The 26,040-nt window shown below is 40.9% G+C and overlaps 2 protein-coding genes across 3 annotated transcripts in view; one reads left to right on the top strand and one right to left on the bottom strand.

Annotated features, from left to right (window-relative positions):
• The window catches only part of LOC114663226 (killer cell lectin-like receptor subfamily G member 1), a 40,490-nt gene extending 35,432 nt beyond the window's left edge, over positions 1 to 5,058 (bottom strand). The window contains exon 1 of the mRNA XM_028816978.2: positions 4,979 to 5,058. Coding sequence (XP_028672811.1) covers positions 4,979 to 5,024 — 46 coding nt within the window. The 5' untranslated portion in view covers positions 5,025 to 5,058. The remainder of the gene's footprint in view (positions 1 to 4,978) is intronic.
• A 20,106-nt stretch (positions 5,059 to 25,164) lies between these two features.
• LOC114661810 (tyrosine-protein phosphatase non-receptor type substrate 1-like) overlaps positions 25,165 to 26,040 on the top strand; it is a 34,485-nt gene continuing 33,609 nt past the window's right edge. The window contains exon 1 of one of the 2 annotated variants that reach the window (XM_051934712.1): positions 25,165 to 25,567. In XM_051934712.1, coding sequence (XP_051790672.1) covers positions 25,528 to 25,567 — 40 coding nt within the window. In that variant the 5' untranslated portion in view covers positions 25,165 to 25,527. The remainder of the gene's footprint in view (positions 25,568 to 26,040) is intronic. The other variant, XM_028815013.2, reaches the window with a different exon arrangement.

Genomic DNA, 26,040 nt, shown 5'->3' with positions numbered 1-26,040 from the left:
CGAAGGTCCAAGTCTTTCGAGTCCTGGTACTTCCTGTCTTGCTATATGGTTGCGAGACTTGGACGCTATCCAGTGACCTGAGACGAAGACTGGACTCCTTTGGTCCTGTGTCTAATCCTTTTGTACCGCTGGTTTGACTTTGTGTTGCTCATGGAGTCCCGAATGAGGCACATTACCTGCATTGTGAGGAAGCATCAGTTACGGCACTACGGCCATGTGGCGCGTTTCCCCGAGGGTGATCCAGCTCGTAAGATCCTCATTGTTGGGGACCCGAGTGGCTGGACCAGGCCAAAGGGTCGCCCATGTAACACCTGGCAGCAGCAGATAGAGGGTAATTTCTGGAGGGTGGGACTGGACCGCGTGTCTGCCTGGGGGGATTGCCAACCGGGATTCCGAGGTGTTTCGTTGTGTACAGGGTGTGGCAACACACTGTACCAGTGCATGCTCCCCAACTTGACTTGACTTGACTTGTATGTTTATTATTGCATTCTCGTAACTTCTTTTATTCCATTTGTTTTGTGTTATTTAAAGATTGTCTGCCCATTTTGTATCATTGGGATCCTCTTTGCATTTGGGTAAGCAGCTACTCAACCCCAAATCTGACATGCATTGAAATCATTCATTTAAAAATGGCAAGAGACTTACTCTGTTGGATCATCGCTTGAAAGTCAGGAAGGGACGATCAGTAAAAACTAAATTTCTCAAAGTGACCACAACCAAAACGGGTAAGCAGAAATTATAATTATTTCACCAGGTAACAAATGAAAGATAAAAGAAAACAAGAAAAAAAAACAATTAATCAGTTCAAGAATCCACCTGTGAGTATGTTGGTTAACTACAGCTGATCTATAATTGTTACGTTCACCAAGAAAAAGGGACGGCTAACTAGAATAATGAAGGTGACCAGAAGTCTTAAATGCCAGAAAACAGGTCGGTACGGAGAATCAAAACTAATCAGTCACCAAAAATCAAAGCTGAAGACAGAAAAAGGATCTTTAATGCTAATCATGAGAATGAAAAGCAACACATGGAGGTTTCTTTTGATTTATCCGCAAACTCGGATAGCCAGGTAGTCCATGAGGCCTTTGATCCCATTGCACTGAAAAGGGTCAGCACTGCAAAACTACAGTGCCTGGGAAAACAAATCAGTTACTAAAAATGTAAAACCCACTAGGATTGTTTTTTTGTTCCATTCTCATTCATTTTAGAATAAGACCACAACACCACTGCCTACAGGTTTTCCACTTATAGATCAAAATGACTCAAAAAGCTGAATTAGACAAAAAAAAAAATAAGTCATGAAGAAGATCAGCACTCTGCTTTAAGGTCTGTATATAGCTGTCTGTTATATAGTTTTGTCCATGCAAGTTCAAATCATGCCGACTTTCCAATAGGAATTAAAGAACAAACACGAGATCTCCTTAATATCTTATTAGTTTCTTCCCGACAACAATGAGATCAGAAAGAAATGAAATGGAGACGTTGTCTTTTGTCTGAGCCTCCTGAGGCAAAATCCCCCCAAGAGTTTCCTCTGGAGTTTCAGCAAAGTCAAATGACGGCCCCTCACATTTTCCAAGTGGCGTGTTCAGTCTTATCTAGTGAAATGTGTGGACAGTTGTTTGTGGTAATGAAACACTTTACTGGGATTACAAAGCTGTAGTCCTCACTTCTGAATAATAATATGAGTTGCACTAATGTATATTACTGTGCTCTGCTCATTGTAGAAGAAAAGGGTGGCATTATAGTAAAGATTTTGGGCTTCAAACCCTGAGGTTGTGTGTTCAGATCCCACTACTGACACCTGTGTGACCATGAGCAAGTCACTTCACCTGCCTGGGCTTCAATTAGCAAAACAAAATAAATGAAACCAATCGTATCTCAAATGTTGTAAGCCCAATAACAAATAAAAATATGAAGTACCTGGAAGAGATTAAAGGAAGACTAGAAAGACATCTCACAAAGTATACCTGGCTTTACAAACCAAATTCTCAACTTTTACCTCTGTTGTATCTCGTGTGTCCTTTGGGTCTAAAGCTATTTCTCCAAAGGAATGTTTGGAGAAATACCTATGACAAAGTTGATTCTTAAATTAAATATGAATGAGAATCTCTGTGAAGTCTCATGAGCCATCAAAGATCAACCTTTGAGAAGTAAAATTTTCTGCTGGGTTGGACTCGTCCACTTTAATAAAAAAACAAGTGTCTGTGAATCTATGCTTCCGTCCAGTTGCTGTGTCCCTATTATTCAACATTTGCCGCATAACAAACATTAGCACTGCTGATTTTTGACATATAACAAAGAGACATAGCAACCCGACGGACACACTGCACTGCAGACATTAACTCTGAATACAATCATCAGGGATTAACTGCTGGATGGACGGAAATCAACTTGTCCACCTTAATGAAACGACAAGTGTCTGTGTGTCTGTCCAGTTGCTGTGCCTCTGTTATATGTCGTTTGGTGTAGTATGTGTAAGAGCAGTGCTAATGTTTGTGATTTGCCATCTGTTGGAATGACAAATGCAGTGCATTTTAGTGTTACAGATGTTTGTGAGGTGCCATCTGTTGGAATGACAAATGCAGTGCATTTTAGTACTACAGATGTGTTTGATGTGCCGTCTGTTGGAATGAAGAAGGCAGTGCATTTTAGTACTACAGAGGTTTGTGAGGTGCCATCTGTTGGAATTACCAATGCAAAGTATTTTATTGCTACATGCATTACAAAATATACTGCAATAAATTATGTACTGCAGTCCTGGAGCTGATTACTTTGATTTCAACCTGTCAGCTAATTCATTTTCATTTATGACTTGGATTTAAAATCCAAGTTCGTGGTGTTAAAATATCATTAACATATCAAACGAATCCACTAATCAGATCATCAAACTATTTTGTTTGTCGTTGAATTCTTATGGCCCTTTAAACGTCAATGCCACACAGATAACAAGACAAAATGACCGCATCCCGGAATATTCCTTTGCCAGCAGTGTGGTGTAATGGCGTTGGCACTGGACTGTAAACGCCAAGGCTGCCAGTTTCGTTCTTGCCTGTGATCCCCTTACCTGTGTGATCCTGACTAAGTCACTTAACCCACACTGTAATGTGTCCTGATCTTAAAAGTCGCCTTCAATAACGATGGTAGTTACATATACAACTAGCATAAATATTCTGTAATTGACATTTTATAAGATTATGCTGTTAAAATGATAGGACAAAAGAGCATTGAGTTTGCTTATACTGTTATTGCTGTTTGTTTGTAATGTTCTTTTTTATAGTAAGTATTCGTGTTGCTTTCCCTTTTACATTATTTTTCTTTAAATTTTACTCTTTTGCAAAAACACAGAAACCTTATTTTTCTAAAACTTGCAGTTACTAACCTAGCTCATAGTTTAAATTTATTTATGTTTTTTATGTATTTATTAACGATAATACATATTGATAGTAGTATTTTTTTTTGAAAGAATTAACTTTTACCAACTTTTTGGATTTTAAGACCACCCACCGGGGGGGGGGGGGAAGCTGAGTGCAGAATTTCCCGTACTAATTGCAAACACAATTTCTTATGAATTGTTTCAGAAAGGAAACAAATATAAAAAGTGTGAGTTTCACAGACCAGCATACTTATTTTTACAATTCTCATGTATGCTTTTCATGACTACACTTTTAGAAGCCGCCTTATGCAGTAACAGAGCTGTAGAGAGTCTGCATGTTCTCCCTGCACCTCGGTGGTCTTTAGTGTGGGTTTCCTCCCACATCCATGCTGGTCAGGTTGATTGGCTGTGTGGGTCGGTGATTCCAGACTTGCTTGGTGTGAAGGCGAGTGCGTGTGTGTGCATGTGTGTGTGTGTAAGTGTGTGTGAGTGTGTGTAGGCCACATCCTGGGCTGTTCATTGCTTTGCAGGACACCAAGATCAGGCAACAGCAACAGTTCAGCAAAGCCAGCACATCACACAAAACCCTCACACATGCAACATCCTACTGGGCCTTCAGTAAGTTAGGTGTGCTGGTCAATCCGACGTGCGCGACTTTGAGTTGTACGAGGAAAATTAGAGCTTCCAAAGAAAAAGCAGAATGTGCAAACATGAGACAGCCGCAGTGAACTCTGCCATTTATTCAGCGGTTTAATAGTTGGACAAGTTCATTGCTGTTATTGTTTTACATACCCATATAAATAAAGAACTGAAATCTGACATTGGATCTCACTGCACATATAGAGAAGGTGTGTGTGACGCATAATACAACAGGCTGTCCCCTTTTGGGACACCAAATAAGATTCCGAGACTAAAGTAGAATGGAGAACACAAAGGTTTATTTAGCTCACAGGGCTACCACCTCACAAAGGTGTACCCCTGCCCGGGGTTTGTTTCCTGCCTTGCGCCCTGTGTTGGCTGGGTTTGGCTCCAGCAGACCCCCGTGACCCTGTAGTTAGGATATAGCGAGATTAATAATGGATGGATTTGTCATTCCAACAGATGGCCCTTCAGTGTGGATTGTTGCAATCACTGTAGCTTTCTTCTCTTTGATTCTCACCTTTAATTCTTTGAATACATTTGAGTTATAAATTAAGAACCACAAAAAAGACCAGAACAGTCACTGACCGATAATCATGAACATTTAACACTTAGCTGGCTTGCCCACTCATCTGAGGCTGAACTCACACGTTGTCTAGAAAGCAGCAGACAAGCAGAGATCTGGTATTCTCTCTTGTCTGTATGAACAAAACACTATGAGGCTAACCGACACGGAACATTCATGCAGGACAATTCCACATCTTGGTGATCGGGTGGAATAAATAATGTGAAATGTGTCTGTAAAAAATGTTGGTTATTATAGACTTGATATTTGTAACACAAGATATTGCTTTTATATACATCCTTTATGTTAACGCTCATGAAAAGTCTATACATAACATGACACTGCATTCGAACAGATACAGCTACACATTTAAAATCTGAAGACTTTTAAAGTAAAAGTACCTGCGTGGTGACAGCTGCGAGGAGCTTGCTTCATTCTGCGCTGCATTGTCGCTTTCAGCCAAATACGTTTTTTTCTGAGAAGTCACATGAAGATTTAGAGAAGACCATCCTGGAGGAAGTGAGCCAACATCACATGTACGATCGGCCGTGGGGGAGGTGAGGTTAGACGGTGGCCTTTTATGACAATCAGACATCTGAAGAGTCATTACAGGTGACAAACAAGCAAAGTGCAGCTTTTGAAACAATTAGAAATTTGTCTGACATGCAGGAGTATTATTCTCTGAGTAATATGTACTCCAGCGCCCCATCACATATCTTTATTTTTTTTTTCTTCTCGGAGCTTACTCCAAAAAGTTCCCTGGACTTCAAGGATAATTGTCTTTTACAATTAACATTTCATGTCATTCTCAAATTCAACACAGGGTCATGGGGGACTGGAGCCCACCTCAGCAACACTTCAAGTCACCATACCATAGAAAAGCCTGTTTAGACACAGACTCACTCGCAAATAAGGGCACTGATTTGTAATTAGATTGAACGATCTTCATTTGTTAATTTAACTTTTTACAGAAGCTCATTAAATAAGTTTATATTATGTATTTACTGGAACTCCGGTTTCTGTATTACAGAAACTTCACAGGCAGACCCGGAAGAGACTCACTCTTGACCTGCATGCTTCAGAAACCAACTGTAGGCTAACATCTTGAGCAGACCCCAAAATTGGCGGCTAACCCTGAAAGTTCAAAAAGACCATAAGAGGTACGCAAAAAAAAGATTTACAAAGGATATTAAACCATGAAAAACAACCCAAAACTGTCTTCTTCTGCTTCTTCCTCTTCGTCTTTCTCCACTTCTATGTGGGGTTGATGTGCCTAATTAACCTTCTCCATACTGTGCTGTCCTGCCTCTCCTCCCCAGTCAGACCCTTTTCCTTCAGATCTTTTTACCTTATCCATCCACCTCTGCTTTGGTCTCCCTCGCTTTCTCATCCCTTGCACTCTCATTCCCATCATTCTTTGCCTCATCACACATCCATACCACTTCAGCCTACCTTCCTGTACCTTCTTAGATTTCTGTCCCACTTTTGTTAGGCCTCTGATTGTCTCATTTCCTATTCTGTTCATTTTTGTAGCTCCACATTCTCATTTCTGTCACATTTTGGGATTAATAAAGTATCTATCTATCTATCTATCTATCTATCTATCTATCTATCTATCTATCTATCTATCTATCTATCTATCTATCTATCTATCTATCTATCTATCTATCTATCTATCTATCTATCTATCTATCTATCTATCTATCTATCTATCTATCTATCTATCTAATTTGATCTCTGGAGCTCCATACATTATTGCTGGTCTGGCCAATGTCTTAAATTCCTTACCTTTAACCTTCACCTTAATTCTTAAGACACTCAACACCTGCTTTACAGTCTTCATTAAATGAATCTTAGCCTGAAGATGTCTCTCTTAAAGATTTACCAATGTTCTTACTTGTCCTAGAGTTTCTATAAACACAGGGAACTCCAGTTTCTGTATTACATTTTGCCCGAAGAAGGGGCCTGAGTTGCCTCGAAAGCTCGCATATTGTAATCTTTCTAGATAGCCAATAAAAGGGGTCATCTTGCTTGCCTTCTCACTACATTCACAATGGCTAACATGGTACAACACCCCAGTACTATGTCATATTGATAAACTGTGTTGCTACAGTAAAACAAGATGAAATTGCTCTTCTTGGCAAAATGGCAGTTAGACCCTGTCTACAGTTCTTCAGGGCTGATAGTCATTTTATGGCAGCAGGTCCTATAAGTATGGAATTAGAACATTAGAACACTCTAGACGAGAACAGGCCATTCAGCCCAACAAAGCTCGCCAGTCCTATCCACTTATTTCTTCCAAAAAACATCAAGTCGAGATTTGAAAGTCCCTAAAGTCTTACTGTCTACCACATCACTTGGTGGCTTATTCCAAGTGTCTATCGTTCTTTGTGCAAAGAAAAACTTCCTAATGTTTGTGCAAAATTTCCCCTTAACAAGTTTCCAACTGTGTTCTTGATATACTCATTTTAAAGTCACCGTCTTGATCCACTGGACTAATACACTTCATAATTTTAAACACTTCAATCAGGTCACCTCTTAATTTTCTTTTGCTTAAACTGTAAAGGCTCAGCTCTTTGAATCTTTCCTCATAATTCATCCCCTGTAGCCCCTGGAATCAGCCTAGTTGCTCTTCTCTGGACCTTTTCTTGTGCTGCTATGTCCTTTTTGTAGCCTGGAGACCAAAACTGCACACAGGACTCAAGATGAGGGCTCACCAGTGTGTTATAAAGGTTGAGCAGAACCTCCTGTGACTTGTACTCCACACATCAAGGTGGTATATAACCGGACATTCTGTTAGCCTTCTTAATGACTTCCGAACACTGTCTGGAAGTCGATAGCTTAGAATCCACTACGACTCCTAAATCCTTCTCATAAGGTGGACTCTCGATTTTCAGAACTCCCATTGTGTATTCAAACCTCACATTTTTACTTCCTATGTGCAATGCTGTACATTTACTGACATTAAATTTCATCTGCCACAAATCTGCCCAAGCCTGTCTGCTATCCAAGTCCTTCTGTGATGATATAACAGATTCCAAATTATCTGTCAACCCACCTATCTTGGTATCATCTGCAAACGTAACCAGCTTGTTCCTTATATTCCTATCTAAATCATTTATATGTATATTAAAAATAGCAGCAGCCCGAGCAATGACCCCTGTTGGTCACCACTCTTAACATCGGCCAGTTCTGATGAGGTTCCTCACACCATCACCTTCTGCTTCCTCTGTCTGAGCCAATTCAATGCACCCATCTACCAACATCACCCTAAACTCCCACTTCTTTTAGTTTGATGCTCAACCTCTCATGTGGCACCTCATCAAATGCTTTCTGAAAGTCAAGATAAATCATATCATCTGCTCCACTCTGGTCGTATCCTTTTGTTGCCTCCTCATAGAATTCCAGCCTGTTAGTAAAACATGACCTCCCTCTTCTGACCCTGTGCTGACTAATAACTCCTGTCCTTGCCAGGTGTTGCTCAATCTTATCCTTAATAATTCCTTCCATTTATTTTCCTGTGATGCACGTTAAGCTTGCTGGCCTATAGTTGCTTGGATCTGCCCGGTCACCCTTTTTATATAACGGGATGATATTTGCCATTTTCCAGTCCTTCAGAATCTCTCCAGTGCGCAGTGACATCCTAAAAATATGTCTCAAATCATAGGACAAATCATCATTTTGCTTCTTTTAACTGTGTTATAGGTTTAAAGGTGTTTGATATTTCCAAGTAAGAGAGAAGATTTTCATTTGTGCATTTCATTTAATGGTATGCGTGAACGCTGTGAATTTATCTTTGTTGTTTTTTTTTAATTTGCATGTGATGCTGCTATGATAGCCTCCATCCTTCTGTAATATGGTGAATGCAGACCGCAGGTTCAGAAAATGTTTGCTCGTCACACTAAAATGGAAGGTCCTGGAATGGATCAGTAAAGTGACTGCAACTGAAGAAGACAAAGAAGGACCAGCACAGGAAAATGAGATGAGAAATGTGCAGCAGTGGGGTAAACACAGACCGGTCAGCGCAGTCCTAATCTAAAATAAGAGCTCACACGTCTTGCTGTTTGTGATTCTCTAGTGAGATGTGGATATTTTTTTCAAGTTCTGTCTAAATTTACAGAGAAATATATAAAGTTTACAGAAAATTCACAAGAATAAAACAATGGGCCATTGCAAAAACCACAGAGAAGCCACAGGAAGACATTTTGATCCATCCAGGTCATCGTTCCAAACACCTCTGCTTTTGCACTCACCCTTAAAATAGACGATTAGCTAATTTGTTATCTGATTATCTGGAGTTGACCAATGAACTTTTTTTTCCATACAGCATTGTCTATTACTCTACTTCAGAAACTTTTGTTTTTTCAAGTAGAACTAATAAAACTGCAACTTGTGATCTGACACCAGGACAAAACAACTTGGAAAAAAAAATCCATCTTCTGAACCAACTTAGGTGGGTGCCAGGCAGGTTGGGGTACACCGGAACATTGCAGTTAAGACTCATAGTTACATGCCCACATTCATGTGTTTCAGTTGTAAGGTGTGAGTTTTTACTGGTCTGTTGTAGCCAGTGTGTTGTTCTACGCTGTGGTTTCCTGGGGAAGCAACTTGAACTCAGACGATGCAAAACGCTGAAAAGAAAAAAAACAAAAAAATTTACCAGGAAAGCCAAATCCATCACAGGACTGATTCTGGAAGCTTTGAAGACTGCTGTGGAAAAGCAGATTGGAAGCCAACATGAAATATTCTGTCCATCCAACTCCAGGAGGGCGCACAGAAACAATGATTTTGACAGCCGTGGATATAGCAATAGCAAACTGTTAGGTCAGTGGGTCTCGTATTTAATCCTGGGGCCCTCTGTGCTGGCAGGTTTCCATCTCAACCAACATCTGTTTCATAAAATCAGGAGTGGACTCCCCTAGACTTTCTTGTATACTCAGATATAGGGATGGATATTTGAGGAGTAAACCGCAAGACAATAATTATATTTTTATATTATGTACATTAAAGAACCATCAACAACAAATCAAATCAAATTAATAATATATTGAACAATTATTATAAAAGTAAAGGTGAATAAATCAAACTCTACCTTTTATTTATGCAGCTGCAAACTACCACTTCCGGTTAGCAGAAATAGCTCAAAAGTTAATAGAAATCTGTGTTTTGTACCTAATACTTGTATGCAAAATTTCATTGACCTAAGTGAAAGCGTACTCAAGTTATTGTGTTTACACACACACACAGACAGACAGACAGCCACAATTCCAAAAATGGTATGTTCAGACTCTGGGAAGTCTAAAACATCGAGATTCGTCAAAATCTCGAAATGGAATTTTTGGAGGATTCCAATACTTTCCCTATACGAGGAATTCAGGGAGGTCTAAAACGTCGAGATTCATCAAAATCCCGACATCAAGTCTTTGGACGATTACAATAACACTTTCCCTATACTTTGCATATGAGAAAGTAAAAACAGTTTGGCTGTCAAAAAAGCAAAAAAGCAGCCCGTTGAGGCATTTCTTGTGTTATTCTGGGTTTGTTTTCGTGTGGATTATCTGATTTTGTATCTGCTCTTTGGTCTTTGGTTTATTTCTTAAGGATTGTACATCGGGACTTGTTTGCCAAGGGGTTGGCTTTAAGGTACATTTTTTCTGTTTTGAGTATTTTTTGTTAATTTTTTGATTTTTTTAAATAAAATATTAATATCTTTATATATAATATGCTACCGTGGCTGTCCATTTGTCTGTCCAGGATTTTAAATCGCCTGTACCTGGCAAGCCATTTGACCGATTGACCTGAAATTTGGTACACATATACTACATAACATCTACTATCCGCTTTCGGGGTGATGATAATTTTATTTTATTTTATTGTAGAATCATCTCTCAGCAGCGGATGGCCGTGTGGCGCATGCATATGGGCACTGTTCTAATTCCCTACCACCTTCGCTGTCACTTCCCCTACCTTTTCATATCTTAAATCATTCTTCAGGCAGATTAGGTAGATAGATAGATAGATAGATAGATAGATAGATAGATAGATAGATAGATAGATAGATAGATAGATAGATAGATAGATAGATAGATAGATAGATAGATAGATAGATAGATAGATAGATAGATAGATAGATAGATAGATAGATAGATAGATAGATACTTTATTAATCCCAAGGGGAAATTCACATTGAACACCTAAATGCCAGTTTAAGTGAAAAATTACAAAAAAGGTACTAAGTAATTGCAAAATAAACATGGACTTCAGTTTTAATGCGAAAAGAAGAGAAGCAGCGGGCCTCTAGGGTGGGGAAAAGAAGAGCTGCTTAGGAAGCAGCAAGCGCATCAACCTCTGAGCAAACAAATGCTAAACGTACAGAGAAAGAGTAGGAAAATAATAAGTCATGGGGATTCACTGCACGTCATCATGCAGTGCGCCGTTACTGGTTCTTCTATAATACGCTACCGTGGCTGTCTGTTTGTCTGTCCAGGATTTTAAATCACCTGTAGCTCGCAAACCGTTTTACTGATTGACCTGAAATTTGGTACTTATATACTATGTGACCTCTACTGTCCGCTTTCGGGGTGATGATTTTTATTTTTATTTTATTTTATTGTAGAATCAGCTCTCGGTAGCGGGGCAGCAGGGCAGCCGTGCGGCGCATACGTATGGTCGCCATTCTATCCCTACCACCTTCGCCATCACTTCCCCTACCTTTTCATATCTTAAATCATTCTTGAGGCAGATTGAAGACTTGAGTGAAAAATTAAAGAAAATGTACTAAATAATTTCACCACAAACACTGATTTAATCAGTTTTAATGCGAAAAGATGCTGACGAAAGAAGAGAAGAGGAGGTCTGCACCAGGGGTCTTTCTGAAGTCCTTACCTCTTCAGTCTAGTTATGGATATGTTGAGTTGTGAGATAAAAGACCAGTCCCCCCTAGTGCAGACATTTTTCTGACGGCATTATGTTGTGTAGCAACATAAAAAGAGTGGAGGTGGAGAAGAAGTTGAAAGAATGGAGAAGGGCTTTGGAAGATAGATGGTTCAAGATAAATAGCAAGAAGACAAAATATATGAGCTTTAATTGTGACCAGGTTTCAGAAGTTAGACTGCAGGGACAGCAACTCAAAAAGGTGGATACATTTAGAAATCTAGGATCAGTGGTAGCCTGAGATGGTAAATTAGATGTTGAGATAAGTCATAGAGTGCAGTGTGGATGGAACAAGAGGGTATCAGACGTATTGCGTGATCAAAGAGCTATGGTGAAGGTCAAAGGTCAGGTTTTTTAAAACCACGGTAAGACCGACAATGATGTGTGGAGCTGAGACTTGGGTAGTAAAGGGAGCGCAGGAGAAGTAGGATGTGGCAGAAGTGAGAATGCTGAAATGGATTAGTCTTACAATAATGAAGGCTGTAGTACTAGGGTGTTGTACCGTGTTAGCCATTATGAATGTAGTGAGAAGTCAAGCAAAATGACACCTTTTATTGGCTAACTAAAAAGATTACAATATGCAAGCTTTTGAGGCAACTCAGGCACCTTCTTCAGGCGAGATGTAATACAGAAACTGGAGTTCCCTGTGTTTATATACACACTAGGACAGGTGCAGTATGGGAAAACCTTTAAGTGAGACATCTTAGATGTAAAAAATTAATAGACCTCTTCAGTTAATGAAGACTGTAAAGCAGGTATTGAGTGTCTTAAGAATTAAGGTGAAGGTTAAAGGTAAGGAATTTAAGACATTGGCTAGACCACCAATAATGTATGGAGCTCCAGAGATCAAATTAGATGTGATAGAAATGAGAATGTGGAGCTATAAAAATGGGCAGAATAAGAAATGAGACAATCAGAGGCCTAACAAAAGTGGGACAGAAATCTAAGAAGGTACAGGAAGATAGGCTGAAGTGGTATCGATGTGCAAGGGAAGGGAAAGCGAGGGACGCCAAAGCAGAGGTGGATGGATACGGTAAAAAGATCTGAAGGAAAAGGGTGTGACTGGGGAGGAGAGGCAGGACAGTGCTGTATGGAGAAGGTTAATTAGGCACATCGACCCCACATAGAAGTGGAGAAAGACGAAGGAGAAGAAGCAGAATAAGACAGTTTTGGGTTGTTTTTCATGGTTTAATAACCCTTGTAAGGCTTTTTTTTGCGTACCTCTTATGGTCAACTGCTTATTTTGAGGTCTGCTCAAGCTGTTAGCCTACAGTTGGTTTCTGAAACATGCTGGTCAAGAGTGAATGTCTTCCAGGTTGGTCTGTGAAGTTTCTGGCCTGCCTTTGGTGAAGCCTCATCTCATCTGCCATGTTTGGAACTCCATGTCATAACAGGTCATAACATCTTTAACCAGAGCTTTAACCGCATGGTATTTAGGTGTATTATTTCTTTCACTACTTCTTTCACTACTTGTGAAGTATTTTGTTTTACATTTGTGAATTATAGGTACTGCGCAAAGAAAGATATTAGTATTTTATTTTGAAATAATTCCACAAGGTTGGTTCGATTACATTTGGCAAAAATGTATGAAAAAATATGTGACCACCAAATGATGTGTAAAAAATGGTTATTTGCTATCAGTCCAGTGAGTCAAAAGGTTAGACTAAGTAGGTTAAAATAGAAAATACGGCCAAAGTAAAAAACAGAGCTGAAAGGACGTGACATCATTCATCACAGATAAAGTTCATTCTCTTTATCTTTATCGCTCTAATCTGCTTTGTTGTATTCAGAGTCTGCATTAGACACAAGAACACAAATCAATTTATGTTCTATGAGGAGTCTAAAGAGGTCTTTAGATAGTTTGGATTAGTATGGCTGTGGTGGGCTGGCGCCCTGCCTGGGGTTTGTTTCCTGCCTTGCACCCTGTGTTGGCTGGGATTGGCTCCGGCAGACCCCTGTGACCCTGTAGTTAGGATATAGATAGATAGATAGATAGATAGATAGATAGATAGATAGATAGATAGATAGATAGATAGATAGATAGATAGATAGATAGATAGATAGATAGACTGTGGTGGGCTGGCGCCCTGCCCGGAGTTTGTCTCCTGCCTTGATCCCTGTGTTGGCTTGGATCGGCTCCAGTAGACCCCCGTGACCCTGTAATTAGGATATAGTGGGTTGGATAATGGATGGATGGATGGATTAGTATGGTGGTGTGTGATTAGATATCTCAAATAACCTTATTTATTTATTTATTTGTTTATTTATTTCTCTCAGTGGACTACTCCAACTTCTGACGTACTTCATCTCCTTCACACAAACTGCTAACTGAACACCAAATGTTATTTTACAGTCTTATGACCGACACTAGAGCTCATAATATTTCTCAGGTATCTCAATATAGCATAGCAGCATTAGGCGTAGCCAATTACTGGTAGCATCTTGGCACACTTCTGATACACAATGAAAATAAAGCCAAATCACTTTAAATAACCACACTTTCCAAAATTCTTTCCTGTTTATTTCTTCTATTTAAGACATATGTGCTTCAGCCTCTGACAATGTGACAACTGTAATAAAATAATTAAGAAAGCAAAGATCACTTTTATTTTTCCTGTGCCATCCGTCAGAATATTTTTGAAGGCTTAATGCAGTTTTGGGCTTAGTCTGTGTAATGCAGCAGAACGTTTTAAAATTTTTGACTAGGGTTTGATTGTGTTAACCATGAATGGGTAAAGCAGGTGAGTGGTGTGATGGATGGCCAGGACGCCCAATATTTGGAAGGATGGGGGAAGACAGCTAATTTGGGATGCTGCCTCCCCCAGGACACTAGGTGGCGGCTTCCCTGCAGCTTAGCAGTGCCCCAGATTCCTGCACGGCACTATGGGATCTGGAGTTCGGCTTCACAGCTCTGCTGGGTACCGTGGGTGCCGCCAGAAGAGGCTGCAGGGAGACGAGGGGATTTTTACCTTCCGTATAGCCCACGGGGACGGAAACCCTGAACTACTTCCGAGCTGAAGAAGAAACACAACTTCTCCAGCTGACCCGGAAGTGTGAGAATGTCACATGAACAGAAGAACCAAAGCAGTTCAGGGTCAAGAACTATATAAAGAACTGTTAGAAACCCAGCAAATGAGCCGCAGTTGGGAGGTAGTAGGACAGAGCTTGCTGGGAGGAGTGGAGGAGAGATTTGTGTGCTTTATTGTATTGCTGTTGCTGTTATTATTATTATTATTATTATTATTGTTACTTGCCTGTTTATGGTGGCGGACGTGCTTATTGGCATGGAAAACAAGAAGACAATAATTGAATACCTTCTTGGTGATTTTACCCTGTGTTCAGTGTTGGGTTGAAAGGGGCAACAGCGACCCCTAGCGTCATACAGTGGTTTGTTGGTATTTGTCTGGGCACAGGGTCTCTTTATTGAGTGTGGCCATGATGGTCTTTAACGTTACGTTTGTCAATATGAATGTGCTTCCATACCGTTATACATCTTAGGACAGAAATGCCTCCACCTCACGACACATTGGCCATTTAATAAAACTGTTATTAACAAATTATTATTTAATTATTACACCCTGCGGAAGGCTGGCACCCTGCCCGGTGTTTGTTTCCTGCCTTGCGCCCTGTGTTGCCTGGGATTGGCTACAGCAGACGCACGTGACCCTGTAGTTAGGATATAGCGGGTTGGATAATGGATGGATGGATTTAATTATTAAAAATTATGCATATTCTGTTAAATTTCAACCCAAATATTACAAGCGTATTTTTTTTTACATTTCAAAATAATTATAATAATAATAATTCTTTGCATTTATATAGCGCTTTTCTCACTACTCAAAGCACTCAGCAATTGCAGGTTAAGGGCCTTGCTGAAGGGCCCAACAGAGCAGAGTCTCTTTTTGGCATTTACGGGATTCGAACCGGCAACCTTCCGATTGCCAGTGCAGATCCCTAGCCTCAGAGCCACCACTCTGCCTAAGCCAAATGCAAAAGATTATCAGTGTGTAGTTTACTTCCAAATGCATGAAAATATCCTTTAACAGATTTTGGCAGAACTTACCTCGCACCATCCAGAAAATTCAGTTCACATTCAGGCTCCCATTCAACCATTCAGTCTTTCTTGGTACACCATTTACTAAAACAATGCCTTCTCCCAGCCACAGTGTAATGGGTAAATAATTTAAATTCTTAGACATTGCATAGCATGTGTGCTATCAGACAATTTTTGAGGTATCCGATCCTTTTAAAACTGGTGCAATGTATCTTCTTTATGGGCTTCATTTGACGTCAAAGGTGTTTGTCTAATCAAATCTGTGACAAAAACATTGAATTGATAACACAGGCCATCTGGGGGCCCCCTTCAGCCACCAGGGCCCAGGACCAATATTCCTATTCGTCCCCCCACATGCATGAGGTCCTGTGTTCCTTATAGAGCACTCTGTGTTTTCCTCTAGGGGGCGCTATCTCCCTTGTTGGAATAAGTTCATTTGCAATTGCGCCGTCTTAAGTAACCCGAAACTATATAGATATAATATTAATGAGGTGATATCCTTCCCATAGTGATACGGCGGTAACAAATAACATAAGAGAAAATAACAGCTTTCTTTAATTATGATTTACATGGCATAACAGATGAAAGGAAGCCAATGGCAAGACAATTACCGAAGTGGGAGTTTGATGTGTGCAGTCTGCGCTGGAAGGATTTTCACGATCAGATGACGTTATCTCCCATCCGTCAGTCAGCTTCCCAGGTGTGTCGGGCAATGTTCCAAGGCTTTATACTCTTTCTCCATTTACACGCCCTTACTTAGGTAAATCATGCCATTCCATACAAGGCATAGAGAGGATACAATGTCATGCTGACTCTAACACACACAAATAGTGCACATTGCCCATTTGTCTTTGTCTATCTTGTCCTATGCTTGGCCTAGCAGTTCTAAATGCTGAGCCCCTTTGTACTAAATCTGGCTCAGCTGTGCATGTAGAAAGAAAAGAAAAACAGATTTAAAATATTTGTACAGAGCACAGTGACTTATTAAACCTGTAAACTAATTACACTCGGGTCTAGTGAGTGTACCTCTGCATGGTATCAAATTTCCAACCAAATTCTTTTTTCACGTGTAGATCCTGGTTGGTGGAATGAGCAGCCCACCTCCATTCGAAATTCTGACTCCCTCAATGTATTTAAGAAACATTTGAAGGCTCTCTTGTTTGGTGAATTTCTGTCTCACTGCGGTGTTTGTAACCAGCTTGTATTTTGTTCAGAGCTCTTCACTCGTGATGTGTACCCTTGTCCTACCACGCTTGTTCCCAAACAGTTCCCCACATTGATGTTTGACCTTTTTATATGAAAGCATCTGTTAGCTAATAAATGTAAATGTACACGTAAACTTCAATTCGTGCAGAAAAGTTGATTCAGGAAGGCCCATCATGATACGCTTTCTCAGTCATCTTCTCTCCAATGTCTTTGTTTTATTTTGTCCATTTTAACCTTTTCTTTTTATTTGTCAGTTTCAGAAATTGCTCTGCCTGTAAGGCCAACATCCTAGAGATGACACAGGAAATTTGACACACTTTGTTGTATTCAGAGCTGGCATTAGACATAAGAACGTGAATCAATTTCTTATTTTCAATGAGGAGTTTAAAGAGGTGTTTAGATAGTTACGATTGGTATCGTTCATCCCGGCCAATACCCCCACGCTGCCAGGTGAAGCCCTTCTTGCAACATGGAGGTTCCCCGAGTTCCAGCAGGGCATCATGGACAGTGGGGTTTTACATCACAGCCCTGCTGGTTACCATGGGGGCCTCCAGGGGACGCTGCAGGGACTGCTACTTTCCCTATAACCCGGAAGTACTTCCCAGTCATGGGAGTGGAAGAAATGATGTACTTCCGGGATAAAGAAAAGAAGAGTTTTGATCTGACCTGTGCTAGGAAGTCACATGGACTGAGGGACCGAGGCATTTCCAGGTCAGGGACTATAAAAGGACTCTGGGAGATCCCAGCGTGGAGCCGGAGTTGGGAGGAAGGGTGACTGAGCTGCTGGGAGTGGAGGATTGTGCATTGTGATTGATTATTGGAGTACTGTGGAGTGGAGGGTGCTTTCTGCACATTATTGTAACAATAAATAACATTATTGGACTTTTACCTGGTGTCTGACATGTTGTCTGAGGGTTCAAGGAGATGATAACGCCTCTATATATTCCACAGCATTTAAAAAAGAAGGCAAACTGATCACCTGTAAGGTGTTTGCTTCTCCAAATACACACTCTGATGTCCTATTCCTGTTATGCAGGTGTCCGTCTGGGCCTTCCTTTTCTTCTTCTTCTATCCTGGCCATATCCAGTGCACCCTCTTCTCTCAAGACAGTGATAGACACCTTTGTGTGAAATCTTCACTTACCTAGAAGTCTGTCTCGTGGAGTAGCCTTCATTCTGCAAAAAAACACACGAAAAAATAACTGACTTGTTTTTTGAAAAAGCTGTTTCACTTTGGCCATTTTTGAACCTAGAATTGAACTTTAGGAATGCCAGAACCTTACAACCCAAGTGAACAGAATAACAGGTGTCAGCGGTGGTAATGCACTTATAAAAGTCACTCAGACAGTCATCGTCCAGCCCGCTATATCCTAACACAGGGTCACGGGGGTCTGCTGGAGCCAGTCCCAGCCAGCACAGGGCGCAAGGCAAGAACAAATCATGGGCATGGCGCCAGCCCACTGCAGGGCATACACACACCCAAGCACACACTAGGGGCAATTTAGGATCGGCAATGTACCTAACCTGCATGTTTTTGGACTGTGGGAGGAAACCGGAGTAGACACAGGGAGAACATGCAAACTCCACGCAGGGAGGACCCGGGAAGCGAACCCAGGTCTCCTAACTGCAAGGCAGCCGCGCTACCACTGCGCCAACCAGCATGTAAACGTGACTAACTAAGTCAGTTGACCATCAGGACGCTGAAAGAATGGTACATGAAAATGGGGCTTTGAAATCCGATGTGAATAAAAAAATGAAAATCAGACATTGCAAACAGCAATAGCCATTAGAAATACCAGCCTTGGCTATATTATTAGATCAATTTCATGCGATCTTGATGAGAAGTGTATCAATTTCTGTCAAAAATATGAACATTTCTGGGTGTGTCCAAACATTTGACCAGGTAGTGTATATGTTATCAATCTGTTAACTATAGTCATGTTATTTTATCATACAATTTCAAATTGTGCCTTTTGTTATCTATTCTTGCGTCTGGGTGACCTCTTGTGGACAAAATGGAAATGGAAAATATTTTGTTGTGCCCAGCCATTCATTCACTCGTTCACTGTAGTCAAATGAGGAATCGCAATGCTAGGGCACCAACCCAGTCATCTCCGTTTACTTCTAAAAGAAATGAGAGTTAAATACAAGCGCTCAGCGGCAAGGAGGGAGTGAAAAATAAATTTAAACAATAAGTAGGCAATCTGGGCTTCAGGCCTCTCATACTTGTTGGTGGATCATGCAGGAGCTCCACCCAGTGCTGTCCTCAGTTCACAGACTTACGCCTCCTTCAGTTGACCCCGCGACTTACAGGTGGGAGACAAGAAGGGGAGGGGTCAGGTGCCCTCACTTGGCTGTGGAAGGAATTGGAGAGGGCATGACTAGTGCCCTCTCTCAACCCAGGGTGGTATCACATACCTTAGAGGAGCCCTGAGGGTCATCCACAGATGTGCAAGCTTGACACTACATAATGCAACTTAGCAGAGTTTGAATTTCAGAGTGGAATTGTAGGAACCACACATTTGACTTAAAAATCAGGCCATGTTGAAAACACTCGGCAGTGCTCTCCCCTCGACTTTCTCGTATACTCAGATATGGGGATGGATATTTGAGGAGTAAACTGCAAGACAAGGATTATATTTTTATATTATGTACATTAAAGAACCATCAACAACAAATCAAATCAAATTAGTAATATATTGAACTATTATTATAAAAGTGAAGTTGAATAAATCGGACTCTGCAGCTGCATGAATAAAAAAGTACCACTTCCAGTTAGCAGAAATAGCCAAAAATTGATATAAATCTATTGTGATATGTGGCCGGCTTTTCATTCCGGCCAATACCCCCAGGCCGCCAGGTGGAGCTTTCCCTGCAGCATGGACGTGCCCCGAGTTCCAGCAGGGACTCATGGACTATGTAGTTTTTACACACAGCCCTGCTGGATGCCTTGGGGACCACCAGGAGTCGCTGTAGGGAAGACCGTAGACTCTTATATGCCCTATAACCCGGAAGTACGTCATAATCCCAGGACAGGAGGAAACGGTGTGCTTCCGGATTGAAGAAAAGGACTGTTTACCCTGACCCAGGAGGAATAAGGACTTGTGGGTTGTGCCAGGAACCACTTCCGGGTCAGGGACTATAAAATGACTGTGGGAAGCCCAGTACGCTGAGCTGAGCTGGGAGGTAGGGTGGCGACGTGTCTGGGAGTGGAGGATTGTGTATTGATTATTGATTTATATATGAGTGTTGTGGAGTATAGGGTGCTTGGTGCACATATTTGTCTAAATAAAAGTAATATTTGGAGTTTTATATAGTGTAAGACGTCTGATCCGAGGGTTCAAGGGGTCACGGAGACCTCAATCTTTCACACTATGTTTTGTACCTAATACTTGTAAGTAAAATTTGGTTGACCTAAGTGAAAGTGTACTCAAGTTATCAAGTTTACATGCACACATACACAGACGGACACACAGACATAATTCCAAAAATGTTTTTTTTTCGGACTAAAACGGTTTTAAACATTGGGATTCGTCAAAATCTCGAAATCGAATTTTTGGACGATTACAGTTCTATACCTACAAGAAAGTAAATCAGACTCAGGGAGGTCCAAAACATTGTGATTCATCAAAATCTCGAGGTTTAATTTTTGGACAATTACAATACTATACTTACAGGAAAATAAATCAGACTCAGGGAGGTCTAAAACATCGAGATTCATCAAAAGTAAAAAAAAAAACAGGAAACTCCATGTGGTATTTAAATGAACAATAGAAGGCTTCCATTAGGGAACAATGATAGGAACAATCATCTGTGGCCTGCAATCTTGACTTGTGTGTTTCTGTTGGATTAAAGTTTAATAGCTGATAGTGTGATTGTAATAAAAGCCCCATACAATACGCAGAATGTAACCGACAGGGCCACTGGTGTCCGTCCTTTCAATTTCTAACCTGACAATCTCATTCGGTGTTGCCGGAAGCCAGGGTCTGCCATGTAAATTCAGAGTGATCTACTGTATATTGAATTAACTTCACCTGTCATTCTTTGGAAAAGAAACTCCACACCTGCAATACAAGCCGCTGGAAATGAACCTCTGAATAAGACGTTTTGGATGGAGCGTCACTCAGTTGACACAGGAGCTGCTGAATGTGGGCAGCTGATTTCGGTTATCTGAAGGTTTTACCAATGTCACCAATGGATTTAGTTTTGCTTTTCAGCCTCATGATGCCTTCTTTGACTTTCATGGCACAGCTCTTGTCTTTATGTTGAACAATGGAGACTGTAGACTCTAAACGGTAGAAGCATGCCGAGGTATTACAGTATATGAAGCCATGAAACCCACCTGAGGAATTGCAAAAACCTGGGATGCCAATTGTCCCAAACATCATTGTGCCCTGAAATGGGGGGACCAGATAGAAAAAGTGTTGTGCAAATCCCCTTAAATAAAACTTTAATCACAATGTCTGAATTATTTGATTTGTAATTTTAGACTGTGAGGAAGATGGGCCAATCAAGAGAAACGAGTCTTTGTCCTAAACATTATGGAGGGCCCTCTATGTTTGTCACTCCACAGAATAAAAAACACCATGAAACACTTTTGCTTCCTTAATGCTTTTTTTATTTTGTCTCCTGTCCTGTGTAGTGGCACAATATGCCACCCACACCTGCTCAAAGTGCTCGATTCTGTAGTCACCTGAGGTACTGCAAGAAACGAGGAAGACTTGGAAACCTTTATGCAATGATATGTAAGAAGTGAGGCGGCTCAGGCCCCTTCTTCAGGGGCAGGTTCTTGGATACTGTAATCGGCTCAATAAAAGCCAATAAAAGGAGTCATTCTGCTTCACTTCTCATTGCATCCGTAATGGCTAAGACGGTACAACACCCTACTACTACAGACAATGAAAGAAAGAAAAGGTTTTATTAGAACCTGCCTGCTGCCTCGCAGTAAGGAGACCTGGGTTCACTTCCCGGGTCCTCCCTGTGTGGAGTTTGCATGTTCTCCCCGTGTCTGTGTGGGTTTCCTCGCACAGTCCAAAGACATGCAGGTTAGGTGCAATTGTCCCTAGTGTGTGCTTGGTGTGTGGGTGCCCTGCGGTGGGCTGGCACCCTGCCTGAGGATTTGTTCCTGCCTTGCACCCTGTGCTGGCTGGGATTGGCTCCAGCAGACCCCCATGACCCTGTGTTAGGATATAGCAGGTTGGATAATGGATGGATGGATAGAACCATGAACTATTATTTGATGTCAATTGTCTGTTGGCATGTTTTTGACATTTGAAATTTAATACTGAAAAAATAATTGTCGTCCCATGCTTTTCCTAACAACATTTTTTCTTCTTTTTTTTCTCTCTCCCTCTTTTTAAGTTGTATTGTGACATTTCCAGTTGTATGTTCCAAAATCTGAGGTGACTGCATCGCTCCATTCAGATGTCATACTGCCCTGCAACTTCTCTGTCATGAACACTAAACATGACCTCAAATTTGTAATTGTATCCCGGAGACAAAAAAGAAATCTGTTGGCAGAGTACATGGATGGAGAGGTGAAAACCAGCAGCACTGTCGATGAGCGAACTCCAGAAGTATAACGAATGCCTTGCTGCTCCTCCATAATGTTAGTGCTGGAGATGAAGGAGATTATGAATGTGAACTGCATGACGCACCACAGACTGAAAAGGGGAAAGTGTCGCTTATCATTACCGGTAACACGTCATTACAGAGGTATTATTTATTCATTATGTGTAAATGACCAGATAATAACCTACACAAGCACAATGTCATTTTTAAATCAAGTTTATCAACATAGTTTTATATTGCCAAAGGTAAATTCAGCAGTGTGCTCCCTGGAGGAAACTGAAATGGAAGGCAGAAACAAAACAAGCTTGGAAAAGAAGCCCAGCAGTGTTTTAGATTTGAATAAGCAAAACGAACTGTTGACACAGCGGATAAGTCTCGGAGGGTCACTGAGATTTTTCAAGTGTGTTTTAGTCCAGGGGCTGCTGTTTTCTTCTGTGACTGACGTGAATTTTTGAACTTTTAGAAACAATCACTAATAAATTCAAAGCTAAGGATTATTCAAGGAAAACTCAAAAGTAAAAATAACAATGAATCAGCATATCCTAAATTACGTGGTTTGATTAGCGACTGTAAGCTAGCCACAGTAGTGACTGTGAGTTTGTGCATACAGGCCATAAATTGTGTATTTTTGTGTTTAATCTATTGGTTTACATGTTCACACTATTGGTTTATGTGTATTTACTGGTTTCATTCATTTGAACAGTCTTGTTTTTGCATAGCTGCGGTGGGTTGGCACCCTGCCCGGGATTGGTTCCTGCCTTGTGCCCTGTGTTGGCTGGGATTGGCTCCAGCAGACCCCCGTGACCCTGTGTTCGGATTCAGCGGGTTGGAAAATGGATGGATGGATGGATGTTTTTGCATAGACTACGGCATATCCATCCATTATCCAACCCACTATATCCTAACTACAGGGTCACGGGGGTCTGCTGGAGCCAATCCCAGACAACACAGGGCGCAAGGCAGGAAACAAACCCCGGGCAGGGCGCCAGCCCACACACACACACACCAACCACACACTAGGGACAATTTAGAATCGCCAATGCACCTAACCTGCATGTCTTTGGACTTGTGGGAGGAAACCTACGCAGACACAGGGAGAACATGCAAACTCCATACAGGGAGGACCAGGGTAGCAGCGCTACCCACTGCGCCACTGTGCCGCCCAGACTACGGTATAGTGCTTTGTAAATATTTACTACTGGTTTGCATATAAACTTATATATCACTGCTTCAGCTGCCTTTTTATTTGAGAATGCACTGCATTGGTTGTACTTGTTACGCTAATCGGTTAATAAATTATATTGGTTTGCGTTCATAAACTCCTGGTTCGCTTACAAAGCGTTGGTTGTGTGCAGGGAGGGATTAGGACTCCGTGGTGTCCCTGAGCATCCATGATATTCACACAAGGAGACAGATCAAAAGTAATTTACTATCGAATAACTTTAAATTTACATTAAATTACTAATAAAACAATGCAATCAACCCGTATTAAAGGTAAACACGCCTTCAAATGACAAGACACGGGTTCTGGCGTCAGTGTTCTTAAATCGGATATATATCGAATAAGAAGCCATAAGGAATACATACTGTAAGAATGAGTAGCTAACTTCCTCGTTGGGTTTTTTAAAGGTTTAGTGACACCTACCGTTAACAGTAATAATTACCACCAAGCCCTTTCACAGACTATTTACCAAAAAAAACAAAAAAAAAAAAGAAAACGTTCAACTCTTCTTCTAATTTTTAACTCCATAGCAGTTCCTCTTCCCTGTCTTGAAATCGTCAGTGCCAGGCTTTCTTTTTATGCCCCAACCCCAATGCCACTGAAGATCACGTGAACAGCTTAAGAAGTTTGCTCACAAACCGGTAGAGTCACATGACGCATACACGAGGGGCTGCGACTTAAAACCAGTTACATTTACACGAAACTGCCATAATACACACAATAAACCAGTAGAAGACTCGCATGTAATCGAGCGATATATAAAACCAAACGAGTATATAATACCCCCGTGAGTCTCACGTAAGACGTGCATGGACCCCCATATACCTGTAGTGCATACACAAAACCATCGCTTTGGAAGAAGAGCAGCAGGAAACGAACGCGTCAATCTCGTTCATGCGCACACCCGATAGCATTAGAGCGCAACCCGACGCTGTTCAATCACAAACCAGTAACAACTGCACGACAGCCAGTGATGTACAAGCGCAAATCAACAGGATTCGTATGCAGACCAGTAGTATACGTTTAAACACCGATATAATTTGTACGCAAACTGACATTATACGGATACAAACCAAAGCAGTTCATATGAATGAAACCAGCACTGCGGCTTAAGCATTGCTTTTAGTAGGCACCACCTAAGTCAATCATTTGTACTCTCTAGGGGTGAAACCTGTGCAGCTTTACATGGGTTTCCATTATAATGCCGTTGTGTCTGTCAAATCAAAAATCGTGGCGATCTTCCAAAGAGCGGGGGATAAAAATGTGGGACAGCAGAGCCAGAGACGTCACTGCTTGGCTTGTCACAGTTGGGTCACTTGCACTTCAGGGCCCCTTGACTTTTACTTATATTGTTTAAACATAATATCTTATACTGTAAAACAAAAACTATTCGTTTTTAGTGACCATCCATCCATCCATTATCCAACCCGCTATACTGTATCCTAACTACAGGGTCACGGGGGTCTGCTGGAGCCAATCCCAGCCAACACAGGAGGCAAGGCAGGAAACAAACACAGGGCAAGGCGCCAGCCCACCGCAGTAAACATAATATCTTATACTGTAAAACAAGAACTATTCGTTTTTAGTGTGGTGGGGTGAATTAGATGCTTATTACAATAACATCCGTTTAGCTAGCCAGCCAATTTAAAGAAACCAATTATAGTAATTAATTGACTAAGAATTAAACAAGAAACTTTGCTGAACGAGGGAATACCTCTTCTGGAGGAAGCAGGAAGTGTTTTTGTTTTTCTTTCTTTTTGAATTGTGCTGTTTGGCCGCTGACAGTCGACTACTTATTATTAACTTCAAAGCGCTCAGTATTATTACGGCAGCGATACACCTTCTCTGTATTGGATGAAACAAAAAATACCCCACTAACTTTCCCCTTGGACTGGGGATCGCCCTGGAGGCAGCGAGGTCTGCACGGGACGCGAATGGCAGCTGCTTCTTTAAGGACAGTTGAAAATGTGCAAGATACTTTGGCTGACATTTTCTTTCATCACCGGTAAGTAGCAGATACAGAATTTGATATCGAAGACGGTATAGTCTAATTTAAATATTAATGATTAATCGAATAAGTTATAAAACATGGTAAATGGTTCAGTAATTAATTCCAGTGAAGGAATGCAACGAGGTAAACTTAACGAGACGCTGAAACATTCGATCGCTTTTTCAAGCTCCATATCAGTATAAAATAAATAATAAAATCATTGATAGGTTAGAGGTTGGGGACGTGTACTGATACAGAGCATTGCCGCACCCTTCACAAGACGAACCACCTCAGGACTCCAGATCAGGTCCCGAGCGTAGCCATTGAATGGAATGTGTGTGTGTATATATATATATATATATATATATATATGTATATGTATATGTATGTATATGTATAAGGTTGGGAATCGATTAAATAAATAAGTAATTAATCGCATAAATTTATGTAATTCTTTGCGGCTAATCGCGTCTAACACTAACACATGT

Source organism: Erpetoichthys calabaricus, chromosome 12 (genome assembly GCF_900747795.2).
Source record: "Erpetoichthys calabaricus chromosome 12, fErpCal1.3, whole genome shotgun sequence".
Classification (NCBI taxonomy): domain Eukaryota; kingdom Metazoa; phylum Chordata; class Cladistia; order Polypteriformes; family Polypteridae; genus Erpetoichthys; species Erpetoichthys calabaricus.
Note: the sequence above shows the minus strand (reverse complement) of the source record. Positions and strands in the feature narration are given on the sequence as shown.